The 12,115-nt window shown below is 43.4% G+C and overlaps 1 protein-coding gene across 1 annotated transcript in view; it reads right to left on the reverse strand.

The window, feature by feature from the left end:
- Positions 1 to 5,384, reverse strand: part of XKRX (XK related X-linked) — a 31,705-nt gene extending 26,321 nt beyond the window's left edge. The window contains exons 1-2 of the mRNA XM_007952178.2: positions 5,021 to 5,384; positions 842 to 1,110 (exon numbers count right to left, since the gene is read on the reverse strand). Of these exons, the coding sequence (XP_007950369.1) occupies positions 842 to 1,110; positions 5,021 to 5,355 (604 nt within the window). The 5' untranslated portion in view covers positions 5,356 to 5,384. The remainder of the gene's footprint in view (positions 1 to 841; positions 1,111 to 5,020) is intronic.
- Between the last annotated feature and the right edge of the window lie 6,731 nt (positions 5,385 to 12,115).

The following is a 12,115-nucleotide window of genomic DNA, read 5'->3' on the forward strand; positions in this document are numbered from 1 at the left end:
TTTGGAAGTAGATTACCAGGCCTTTCTTCTGGGAGGATTAGAATCAACTGGGTTTTTTTGTTTGTTTGTTTGTTTTTTGTTTTTAAATCAGATTCCTGGCCTCCCTACACCCTCTGTGGAGGGAATATAAGTTTTCAAAGAAAGTTATCACACGATTTGGATGAGTCACATGATTCTGATGATAGTTGGCAATCTCTTACTTAAAGACTTCCATCCGTGAATCAAAAAGAAAAAAAGAAACTAACACAGCATAATTTAAACACTCTGGACAAAGAAAAATCGCCTACTGACTGCTGGTAATACTAGCTTCTTCTGGACCCACAGAAGGTTTATCTGTGGCATTTTTAGTCTTGCTTACCCTAGCTTCAGAAACCTCAAAAAAAAAAAAAAAAAAAAAGCAAACTCACTGCCTCTGAGTTGATTCCGACTCATAGCAACCCCTCGTTGGGTTTCCGAGGCGGTATCTCTATGGAAGTAGATTGCCCAGTCTTTCTTCTGAGAGTGGCTGGTGGGTTTGAACCACCAGCCTAAGAAACCTGGCAAGCCTGAAATGTCTGACTCCCCAAAGTTCTTTAACAATCTCCCAGCACTGTCTAATAGAACCTTCTGTGATAATGAAAATGTTTTGTATCTGCACTGTCCAACACAGTAGCCACTAACCACATGTAGCTATTCAGTACTTAAAACGTGGCTAATGTGACTGATGAAGTGAATTTGGGGTTTTATTTCATTTTAATTGAAATAGCAACGTGAAGTTAATAGCCAGTGTATTGAACAGCTCCAGTTTAGACTTCTAAGTCTTGATTTGAATGGAGCCCTCCCCTCACATGACCCCACTCACCTCTACCCAGGGGGACCTCTGCAGAGATCAGGGTCACATAGAGCTGATAGGTCAGCTGGGGAACTGAGCCCAGGAAGGCTTGGATCTGCGACATACGTTTGTAGGCACTGCGGTGCATAGCCAGAGTCCGGATGGAGTGGCCAACCTCCCATTCTATCAGCACCTCCTCGCCATTTATTAGCATCTTCTTTCGGGTGAGGCTGACATAGGGCTCCTCCTGCCCCTCTTTCTTCCACAGTGTGAGGTACTTAATCATGGCCTCCAAACATCTGCGGAAGTAAAGCATCACGAGAACTTAACTAAAGCTGTCTTGGGAAGGGAGATTGTAATGAGGGGAAAAATAACTCAGGGAAGTTTTGCTACCTTTTGCCATTCCTACTCTCCTGTCCTGTTCATGAATCAAAGGGTTGGTAATGCCTTCTACAAGTTAATTGAGTCTAAATCCTGTTTTGGTTGGTTGGTCACCTAGTAAGAATACCATTTCAGAAGTACGTCTTTTGAGGACTGTGATAGAAAAATGACTTGAAGAAAAAGGCATTAAGTAATACTGTGTTCTGTGTTGAGAGAGAACCAGGAAGGTACCAAAAGGCCTTGGTCTTTCTAATACCTCAGATCCTGAGGTAAAGTGTTTCTTATTCAAAGCATTCAGTTCTAGAACTGGAGTTTTTTAAGTTCTGCTTTTTCAAGACAGAGCCTGTAACTATACCTGTCTCAGTCAAAAAGTCTCCAGTGGAGGTGGTGGGGCAGCGTTAGGAGAAAACCTCTCATATCCACAGGGAAGCCATTTGGCAACAAGGGTATTTAATAGACTTGACAATGCAGAACCAATGTACTACATTATCTAGGGAATCTCAAAAGGTCCCTCTAAATGTGGCTCCTGACCTGTTTGGGGACAACAGCCTTCTAAACCAGATTCTTTCTTTACAAAGAACATCCTTATGAGGCCCTCCCACCCTTGAAACAGTGAAAAAACCACATTTCCTGTTGTACCCCTCCCAGCTCCTGATACAAATCAGAAGTCCTTACTAGTTTTGATGTGGTGAACAGAAGAGAAACAACGAGAACATCTCATTTTGGAAGACCTGAGTTACCACTTCCCCCACTCACACTGAAATGAATGGAAACTGTGGATCATTTCTTATGACAAGTAATAACGTTTGTGGTGAAAATTAAGACATTTTCCCTGACAGACTAAGGGCAGAGGTTGTGTTTATCTTGCTCATAGGCCTCATCACATAGTGGGTATTTGATAAATATTTTCTAAGTGAATGAAAGCATGAGGAGAAAGAAAGAATATAGGGAGGTCAGGATGGCAATAAGAACAATATGATTGAACAGAAACATAAACCTAAAACAGGCTCAGAGATTTATGTGCTCTCTAGGTTTGTCTCTCGGTGGGAAGGTTTTGAACAATGATGTTGTTTTGTTGTTGTTATTAGGTGCCGTCGAGTCAGCTCCGACTCATAGCGACCCTATGTATAACAGAATGAAACACTGCCTCTACCATTATCCATAGGCTCCCTCTGAGGTTGGTGCACATGTACCACTCTGAAACATGTCATTTGAAACTTTCACTTTTAGGGGCAAACCATAAAACCTCCAAGAGTAAAAGATAGAAGGAGAGAATGGAGAGGGAAAATGGACACACTCTTCCTATTCAGGGAAAATGCATAAATGCATTTTCAATAAAATATTTTATATTTTAACCCAAGCCCATCAATGTTATTGCAGAATAAAATACTGGGGGAAGTGGTGGAATGAACCCTTCTGTTTGTGCTTTCATTTTTAGCACTATTTACTGGTTTAAGGAGCCCTGGTCATGCAATGCTTAAGTGCTCAACTGCTAACAGAAAGGTTGGTAGTTCAAACCCACTGAGTAGCTCTGTGGGAGAAATACTTGGCAATCTGCTTCTATAAAGATTACAGCCTAGAAAGCCCTATGAGGCAGTTCTACTCTGATACATGGGGTCACTATGAGTCAGAATTGGCTTGACAGTACCCAACAACATTTATTGGTTTATGTAAAAGTGTCTGCCTTGCTTATAAGTTTCAGTAAATTAGAGTAAATTTTCATTTTCGGATAAATATTCACATTTCATATAAAGAAGCTAGGCTTTCCAAACACCTTTATGTGCCTGATAGCATTAATCAAGTTCCTACCTACCTAAAAAACATTTGGCCTTGAAAACAAGCCTACCTTGGGTTTAATGTATGAGTTTTTTGTTTTTCCTGCTGTGGGGTTAGCTGACTGAGGTGATAAATGCCTCCCAATCATATTAAACAGAAGGTGAATCACAAAAATGAAATATAGCACTTAACACTCCATTCAGAGTGCCCAAATCAAAGATGGCTTGGGAGGCCACTAAACAAACCAGGAAGTCAAAACTGGGCGCTGGGGTGGTGCTTGCTGAACTTTGCATCTTGAGAGTGCTTGATCGTTAACTCAGTTATTTGAAAAGGGATAGAAGAATGGTTAAGTGCCTTGCTCCTCCAATAACATCGCTAAATGTCTTGGTTCTAAGTTCAAAATGAGGTCTTAACATCAAATAGCTTAACATCAAAGATTTAGAACTGAAAATGACCTTTAGATCACCTAACCCAAAGGTTGCATATAAGCCAGCTGAGTCACAGCTGACCCACAGATGTAGTTTGGCCCAGACAGTGTTTTGTTTTAATTAATCAGGAGCCCAATTTTAAAATCATGACATTTTATATAAAAGTCTGTCTTGGCTTTTCCTGAAAAGTTGAGGGATCTGGCAATACTGGGTCCACATTCCAAAATGGAAGCAATGGGCTGGAGTTATAGGGCAGCTGCCTCCTTTAGACAGGTTACGTGTACTCTAGACTGCACAGTACTCACTACTCCCCATCATTTCTCTGACACTGAGACTTAATTTTCATTTATCATCACACATGAGGTGACTGTTTCCTTATACTCAGTCTGCCTCACTCATTTATGATACCTACCTGGCCCCTGTAAGCATTTGAGTTTGATATCCATGACCAAGCCTGTCCTATTTATTTTACAGATGTGGGAACTGAGGCCAAGTCATCTTAAGAAATTTCACCAAGGTCATGCAAGTAGTCAATGACAGAGCAATGACTAGACTGTCTCCTGAATTCCAGGTCACCATTTCTGATGATATCTATATCTTCTCTGATGAAACTGAATCAATTCCTCCCTGTTTAAAAATATACTGATAATCTTTTAAAGGGAGGATTCCATCCTTAATCAGTTTCACAGACTGTAGTAGTTCTCTAAGGATGAGATCTCCTCCCATCGCAATTGTAACATCAACACTCTGACCCATATTCCTCAGCTGACTATAGGTTTCTGCCTATTTTGCAATCAAGACATACTTGGTCCATTCCTCCCTCCTGACCTCATAAGTTTTGCAACGTTTCCTCACTTTGAAAACTCTAAAGCATCTAAATGACATTGCTGACACAGATGCCTATCTCCCTAGGATAAAGCACATTCTAGTCCCTTCAATTCCATCAGAATGGAAAGATTTGATACTATTACATAGTGCTACTGCATCTGGATGAAGCATGGAGACCATCTTCCTTTGCCCCTTAACTGTGTACTTTTATTGAAGAAAGATACATAGGGATACACAGGAGATTGGTGAACTGACACAGAAAAGTGAACTCCAACAGGTTGGGGCAGCAGACTACCACAGCTTGCTTAAAATATTTTTTAGATGTCAAATAACTCTGGAAAACTTGAAAATGGTAGCAGTACCAGAGCAAGCAGCTCAAAGTAAAGAAACTGAACATGGGATGGGATGGAGAGAGGAAGGATTCTTTCATCCAATTTACGAAACACCTAAGGACAGGGTCAAAATCACACACTCTACAGCTATAGCCTATGTGCACACAGTGACCAAGTCTCTCAGTCCCATACAAGTTTTCACAACCAAAATCCAAACAGCAAACATTGTCTAATGAAGTATTATCAATGGTACCACACATAGTACCAGAGGTACATGCTACATGTTCATGGTGGCGTTTGGGATTTCAGATAAGATTTTTTGGATGTTAGGCAGGGAAGCCAAGAGTGGGAGACAGTAGAATTGATTAGATCAAAGGCACAGAACCCATCTCATAAAAAAATACTAGCTTCATCTTTCTCTGCACAAGTCAGGGGGTACAGGAAGAGATTAAAAAGTTGCTCACCTGATAACAGGTCCCAAGAGGATTAGATGCATAAACAATGACAGAGGCTTATCTTTAGCCAGATCTCTGTGAACAAAAATGAGGGTCAACTGTACCATAATAGATGAAAACATAAAGAAGGAAAAGGTGTACGTCATCCAGTAGGTTTCATTATTCTTTCGATAAATTCTAACCATATACAAGGCAGATGCAGCCTCCCCACAGTACAGAAAGGTGGAAAAGAGGATGCCAAATGGGAAGGTAAAGCGGGGGTTGGCCCCACGGATGACATCTTCCTCCAGAGGTGAAACTTGATCCACATTTGGCTCCTCAGGAATTTCATAAACTCTGTCCATCCTCGAGGTTCTGCGTGTTGAGGTCTGGTCTTCAGAGCACACACACCCTCTTCCAACCAAGAGCACCCTGTAGCCACTGCAGTCCAAGGATCAGTGAAGAGGGCTCCGTCAAGTCCAGTTCTGGGACGGAGATCTATTAGTTGGAGCAGGAGAACCCTCTCTTCTAGTCTCAAATTAGACTTGTTAGAGTCTAGAATCGAGAGACCTGGAGTATCACTTTGAGCTTGACTTTCAATTGGCCCAGGATTCCAGTCGTCAACATGAGTGCTCTGAAACTTGGACAAGACAAAAGTAAGCATCCCAGCGCTCAGTCTGGAGTCCAATTCCAGGCAAGTGGAAAAAAGCCATGGAAAAAGCTGTTTCCGTGACGGCTCCTTCTTTCGAAGCCCTCCCCGCCTCCGGCAGGTGGGTAGCCACTCAGAGGTGGACACCGAAGCTCAACACCTCCTCGCGAGGAGTTCTGACCAATGTGCACCCTCAAATCAGCCAAGAACTGAGCCAGGAAAGAACAAAGGGCGCAGGTTGAGCGTCCCTTCGGAGAATCAGTTCACTACTGAGGCCTCTAGCTATTGCTCGCCCGCTCGCCTGCTTGGCAATGCTCGCTCAGGACCCACGCGGAGTCGAGGGCTCCCCAGAAGGCTGCTCAGGTTCCCTAAGCCCCGCCCCCAAACAGCAGACGTGGGCAGAAGCAATGCTACAACCGGGTCCCTGAGCTCCGTCTTAGAACAGAGAGGCAAAGTTTCGCGCGCTCCAGAATCTAGGCAAGGCTGGAGGGGCTGCTTCTCCACGGAGAAACTTTTGTTAGTGAGAGGTACGACGTGCGGGGCGCCCACCCTGCTGGGCAGATGTCGCCAAACTCTAGAGCACCATCTGATGCCAGGGTCCTGCCTGCCCCGCGGTTCCAGCCACCCCAGGCAGCAGCAGAAACTAAGGCACCGGGATTGCGGGGGCAGCCGAGATGGTAGACAGCCTGAACATTCCTGGAGGGCAAACCGAAGGACGCTTCGAGTGCGGAGGCACGACGAAAAGTGGCTTGCGCCACTCCTCAGAGGCACTTCTACCCACGACCCCCTGACCCAGGAGGGAGCCTCATAGCTCCTTTTCTCCAAAAGCAGCAGCCTCCTATTCCTACCCCGCCCTCCCAAACTTGCTAACTGGCTGGCTCCCACAATCGCTCACTGGGAGTGGTTAAGCAGGTGTGTCTGCCTTGGCTGCAAGGTTGAACCTCCCTAGGTCCTATTGCCCTTCATATATAATGTCTGGGGGAGGGGGAGTTGGCTGGGAGGCAATTAGGCCATAGAGTTTCCCTTCCAGGCAAGATTGTGCACCAATTAGGGAAGAGACAAAGGAGGGGTGTGTGTGTGTCAAGATTCAAAGTCAGCCTACAAACACTGAAGCTCACGTTGTATGCTTTGAATTCTCCACTTGCAAAGTGAGGCCAGGATAGGGCTTTAGAATGAACTTTCAGGTCTCTGGCTGAAAGGGTCTGAAGAGGTGCCAGATTCTAAATAGACTGGCCAGGAGCCAAGAGAGCTCTTAGTAAAAATTGAGAGGGGTTTCTTAAAAAGATCTGAAAATTGCCTGGATTCTGAAGAGCAACCCTCCCCCAGCTCACTGAGCTTTTGTTTCCCTGCCTTCATTTGCATAATTCTAAACCCCAGAGAAAAAGAGAAAACATCTGCCTCCTGGTAATAATATAAATGTAGCAGAGGCTGTGCCAACTGCCTTTTGCTGCAGGAAGTCAGTAAAAAGAATCTATGTGAGGAGTGGCCAAGTATTAGCCACCAAAATGGGGGCTACAAGAGGAGGTTGGCCTGAAAAAAAGCCTTCCTGTAGTCGCTGTGTTGTTTGTTAAGGTTCCTGCCCCTGCTACCTCCTTTCCCAAAGCCGATTTTGTTGCCTTCTGAGGTTGATTCCCCATCTTAGTCTGGACCTGTGCTAGCGGGTGACTAGAAGGCTGCTCCTTCAGTTCATGAGGGAGGTCAAGACTATCAATCTGAGAACACTTCACAAAATGTTGATTGATTGGGGCCTTCCAATTGGGACCAGGCTCTCTAATGCTAGCATATGGTACAGAACCTTTCAGGGATCTTTTAGGAACTTATTCTCAGGGTGGATCTCACTAGACTGACCAACTCATGCCCCCATGTCCCAGGCAAACTGGGATGGTTTGTTCACCCTAACATGGGAGTATGAATCTAAGAATGTAGAATCCCAACGTTTTTGTTTCAAGCTGTTCCTCCTGTGTCCTCCTGCCCTCCGGATTCCCCAAATGCACAAATCTACAATACCTCCCTATTATCATTGTAAAACAACTCCTTCTGTCTGCCTTCCAAGGCTCTCTCTAATCTGACACCACACTACTTCCTCCAACTTTATCAACCCCATCACACACCCTTTACTCCAGTGCAGCAGGTTTTCTCACTTATTCTATTTGCCTCGCTCACTTCTACCTCTGTGTCATGTTGATGCCATTTAGAGCCCCCTCCACTATTTTCTCCATTAATGCAAACCCTAACCTTCCTACGGAGTCCCTGAGTGGTGCAAAAGTTGGAGGCTTCAGTCTACCCAGAGGCATCTTGGAAGAAAGGCCTGGTGATTTGCTTCTAAAAAAACAGCTTGTGAACACACATAGAGTTGCCATGAGTTGGGGTCAACTTGACAGCAACTGTCAGGTTTTTTTTAATAAAAATCTTCCTCCAGTGAGCAGCTCTAGTACTAATTCTTCCAAGAAACCTTCTCTTACCTCCCTCAATCCACAGTTTTCTTTGTCTTTATGCTACTGGTACCTGCCCTCTTACACTGGTCCTTGAACTCTTTCTGTGTTTGTCCTCTCCATGAGAGATGGATACTCAATTTATGTTTGTTGTTAATGCTGACACAGATGAAGCTTCTTCCCCCACACTTCCTCCATGAAACCATGCAAGACACAGGCACACTAATCTCTAAAAGCTATAGCTGATGCAGCTGGGACATAAAGTCCTTTGGAACTTGCACTGTCTTATTTAGCTAACAGGGGACCACATGATTTGTCCCTTCTCAGAGTTCCTATAGCACTTCCGTTGTTATTGATAAAATAATTTAGCACCCAATTACAAATTGTTTCAAGTGCATGAACTTTTATTCTCCAACTAAATTACCATAAGCTCCTTCAGCACAAAGCCCCTGCTGTTATACTTTTTTGGATCCCCATGGCTGGTACGAAGCTGTAAATTTTGTGCCATCTGATCCCCCTTACTCACCAGCTTCTCTATTTTCAGCCCTGGGACTCTGTGGCGCTTTGGGTCACTAAATCCTCTGGTCTCTTATTTCCCCGTTCCTTTGCCCTGCTAGGGGAATTTGCCCTGGTTCTGTCCAGCACTCTTTTCTGTTTCAGGAAATCTCCAGGCTTCCTTCAGCTCTTTAAGACTACAGATGCTGGAAATGTTGGCAGTCATGAGACCAATGAGGCCCTAGAAACCCCTTGCCCGTAAGAGCACTGATCTTCCAAGGACTGATCATCTGAAGTGATGCCCCTAGGAGGCCCCAGAATGCTAGGAAGTGTATTTAAGGGTCAATTTGCCTTTCTGGGAAACCCAAGAAAGGGAGACCCAAGATTTTACACCTATTCCACCCTACCTCCACCCCTAACACAGCAGGAACAAAGAACAGGTCTAAAAACCATTAGGTCTAAAAGCTCAACACATCTTTATCAGCATTCAGATGTCCTCTGGACCATGTTTGCCTCAAGGATAGGTTTGAGCTTTCAAAATCATTGCTGCCTGAAGAGGACTGTTCTTCAGCCACCCAGGAGCTGATTTGTGAGAGGTGGCTGACATTCACAAGGAAGGAGAGAGAACATGTGCATCAAGTGGCATATAGTCTAGTCATAGAACACTGGTTGGTGGGTGGTGATGGGCAAGGCCCAGAGAATCAGAGCTAGGAAGAAAGGATGGCTTCCTTCTTTTATAGAATGCTCAGTTTGGGCTGTTGTTGGTTGCCATTGAATCAATTCTAACTCATGGTGGCTCCATGTAACAGAGTAGAACTGCTCCATAGGGTTTTCTTGGCTCTAATCTTTATGGAACCAGATCACCAGGCCTTTCTTTCATGGATCTACTGGGTAGATTCTAACCACCAACATTTGGATTAGTAGATAAGCACAAACGATTTGTACCACCCAGGGACCTTAGTTTTTTTTATGGTTTTACATCAAGCAATCGAAACAGGCCAATGACCAAAGTGATCTAATCAAACACACACACACATATATGTATATGTATATATACACACACATATATATATACACACATATACAACATACTCTTACATGTGAAAGATATGTTGTATAAGGATGTTTATAATAGCCAAAGATTGAATGCAGCCTAAACAACCATCAGTAAATGACTGCTTAAATAAATTATGGTATATTTACAGTAATTATGGAATATTATGCAGTCAAGGACACTTAGGGAATCCCTGAGTGGTGCAAATCATTAAGTGCTTGACTGCTAACCAAAAGGTTGGATGTTCAAGTCCACCCAGAGGCCTGGTGATCTATTTCCAAAAGGTCACAGCTTTGAAAACTCTATTGAGCACAGTTCTACTCTGACATGCATGGGGTTGCCGTGAGTGAGAATTGACTCCACAGCTACTGGTTCTGGTTTTTTATATATAAAACACTTAGGAGATATTTAAAAAAATTATTTTGCAGCCTCCTGATCTGCAGAACCTGCTTTGCTTGCAAGTTTAACATTTTTTCTTTATGACATACCCTTTTGAAAACATGTGGGCCAGCCAGCACTAGCCAGAAAGTTTTCACATTTTCCTGACCCTAGGTAAGGTATATATATTTCTTTGGCTTTCAGCCTTCCAACAATGCTGTCCACTATACTATTTTTGGGAGCTCTGGTGGCGTAGTGCCTATGGCATTTGACTGCTAACCAGAAGGCTGGTGGTTCAAGCCCACCAGTCACTCCTCGGAAGGAAGGTTGGGCAATCTACTTCCGTAGTGATTACCACCTTGGAAACCCAAGAAGGGGTCCCTATGAATAGTATCTCTCTCGAGGGCAGTGAGTTTGGTTTGGTTTATACTATTTTTAAAATCGGTCGTCATCTCATGAATCCACAAATTTAGCCACTTTTCCATAGCTTCATCAAACACTGTAGATGTGATTTTAGCACCTTCTGGAATGGTTTCACGTGCAGATCACAGAATTTCCACTTCCTTCTTCTGGAAATACTGTATTGTACTGAACTCACTGCCATCAGCACTATGTTGTTGTTGTTGTCAGGTGCCCTAGAGTCAGCTCCAACTCATAGTGACCCTATGCACAATAGAATGTCACACTGCCCAGTCCTGTGCCAGCCTCACAATCCTTGCTATACTTGAGCCCATCATTGCAGCCACTGTGTCAATCCATCTCCTTGAGGCCCTTCCCCTTTTGTGTTGACCCTCTACTTTACCAAGCATGATGTCCTTCTCCAGGGAATGGTTCCTTCTGACAACATGACCCAAGTAAGTGAGACAAAGTCTGGCCATTCTTGCTTCCAAGGAGCATTCCAGCTGCACTTCTTCCAGGACAGATTTGTTAGCTCTTGTAGCAGTCCACGGTACTTTCAGCATTCTTTGCCAACATCATATCTCAAAAGCATCAACTCTTCTTTGGTCTTCCTTATTCATCCTCCAGCTTTCACAGGCATATGAGGTGATTGCAAACACCATGGCTTGGGTTAGGCACACCTTCGTCTTCAAAGAGACATCTTTGCTCTTTAGCACTTTAAAGAGGTCTTTTGCAGCAGATTTACCCAGTGCAATACATCATCTGATTTCTTGTCTGCTGCTTCCATGGGTGTTGATTGTGGAACCAAGTAATATGAAATCTTTGACAACTTCAATCTTTTCTCCATTTATTGTGATGCTACTTATTGGACCAGTTGTGAGGATTTTCATTTTCTTTATGTTGAGATGTAATTCATACTGTAGAATGGAGTCTTTAATCCTCCTCAGTAAGTGCTTCAAGTAATCTTCAGTTTCAGCAAGCAAAGTTGTGTCATCTGCATATCACAGGTTGTTAATGAGTCTTCCTCCAATTCTGATGCCATGTTCTTCTTCATATAGTCCAGCTTCTCAGATTATTTGCTCAGCATACAAATTGAATAAGTACAGCACTCATGCCTAAATGAAGCTTATCTAACACATGTATTTTCTCCATAAGGCACATAAGTGTTCTTGTGCTTAGGAGAAAGCACTTCAGCATTAAGCTTGGGGGCCAGTTTAAAATATAAAATTACCAACAAAAAACACAAAAGTGTGAAAAACATAGCAGTAAACAGCCCGCAAAAAAAAAAAAAAAAACAGTTGTTTGTCGTATGAAAACTGAAACAAGAAGGTAGAGCAGCATTTTGTCCAGCCTCAGCTGGGACAACAGTGCATGTGAGGTGACTCAAATTTTTTGCCATTCTGTGAGTGCCTGCAAATGACTGTGAAAGAACTGTGAGTGTTGCTTTTGGGGTTACAAAACATATTATTAGCAAGTAATTGAATTTGCAGATATGAAATCTGTATATAATGAGGATCAAGCACAAGCATATATATATTCATTTATGTTTAGAATATCTCTGGAAGGATATACAAGGGACTGGTAAAAGACTGCCTCTAGGGAAAAGATATTGATGACTAGGGAGATAGTGGCTAAGCACTTGACTGCTAACTAGAGGGCTGGCGGTTCAAACCCACCAGCCACTCCTCAGAAGGAAGATGGAGCAATCTACTTCCATA

The sequence above is a fragment of the Orycteropus afer genome, unplaced genomic scaffold, assembly GCF_000298275.1.
Source record: "Orycteropus afer afer isolate SDZICR_OR568_19922 unplaced genomic scaffold, OryAfe1.0 scaffold00327, whole genome shotgun sequence".
NCBI classification, from domain to species: Eukaryota; Metazoa; Chordata; class Mammalia; order Tubulidentata; family Orycteropodidae; genus Orycteropus; species Orycteropus afer.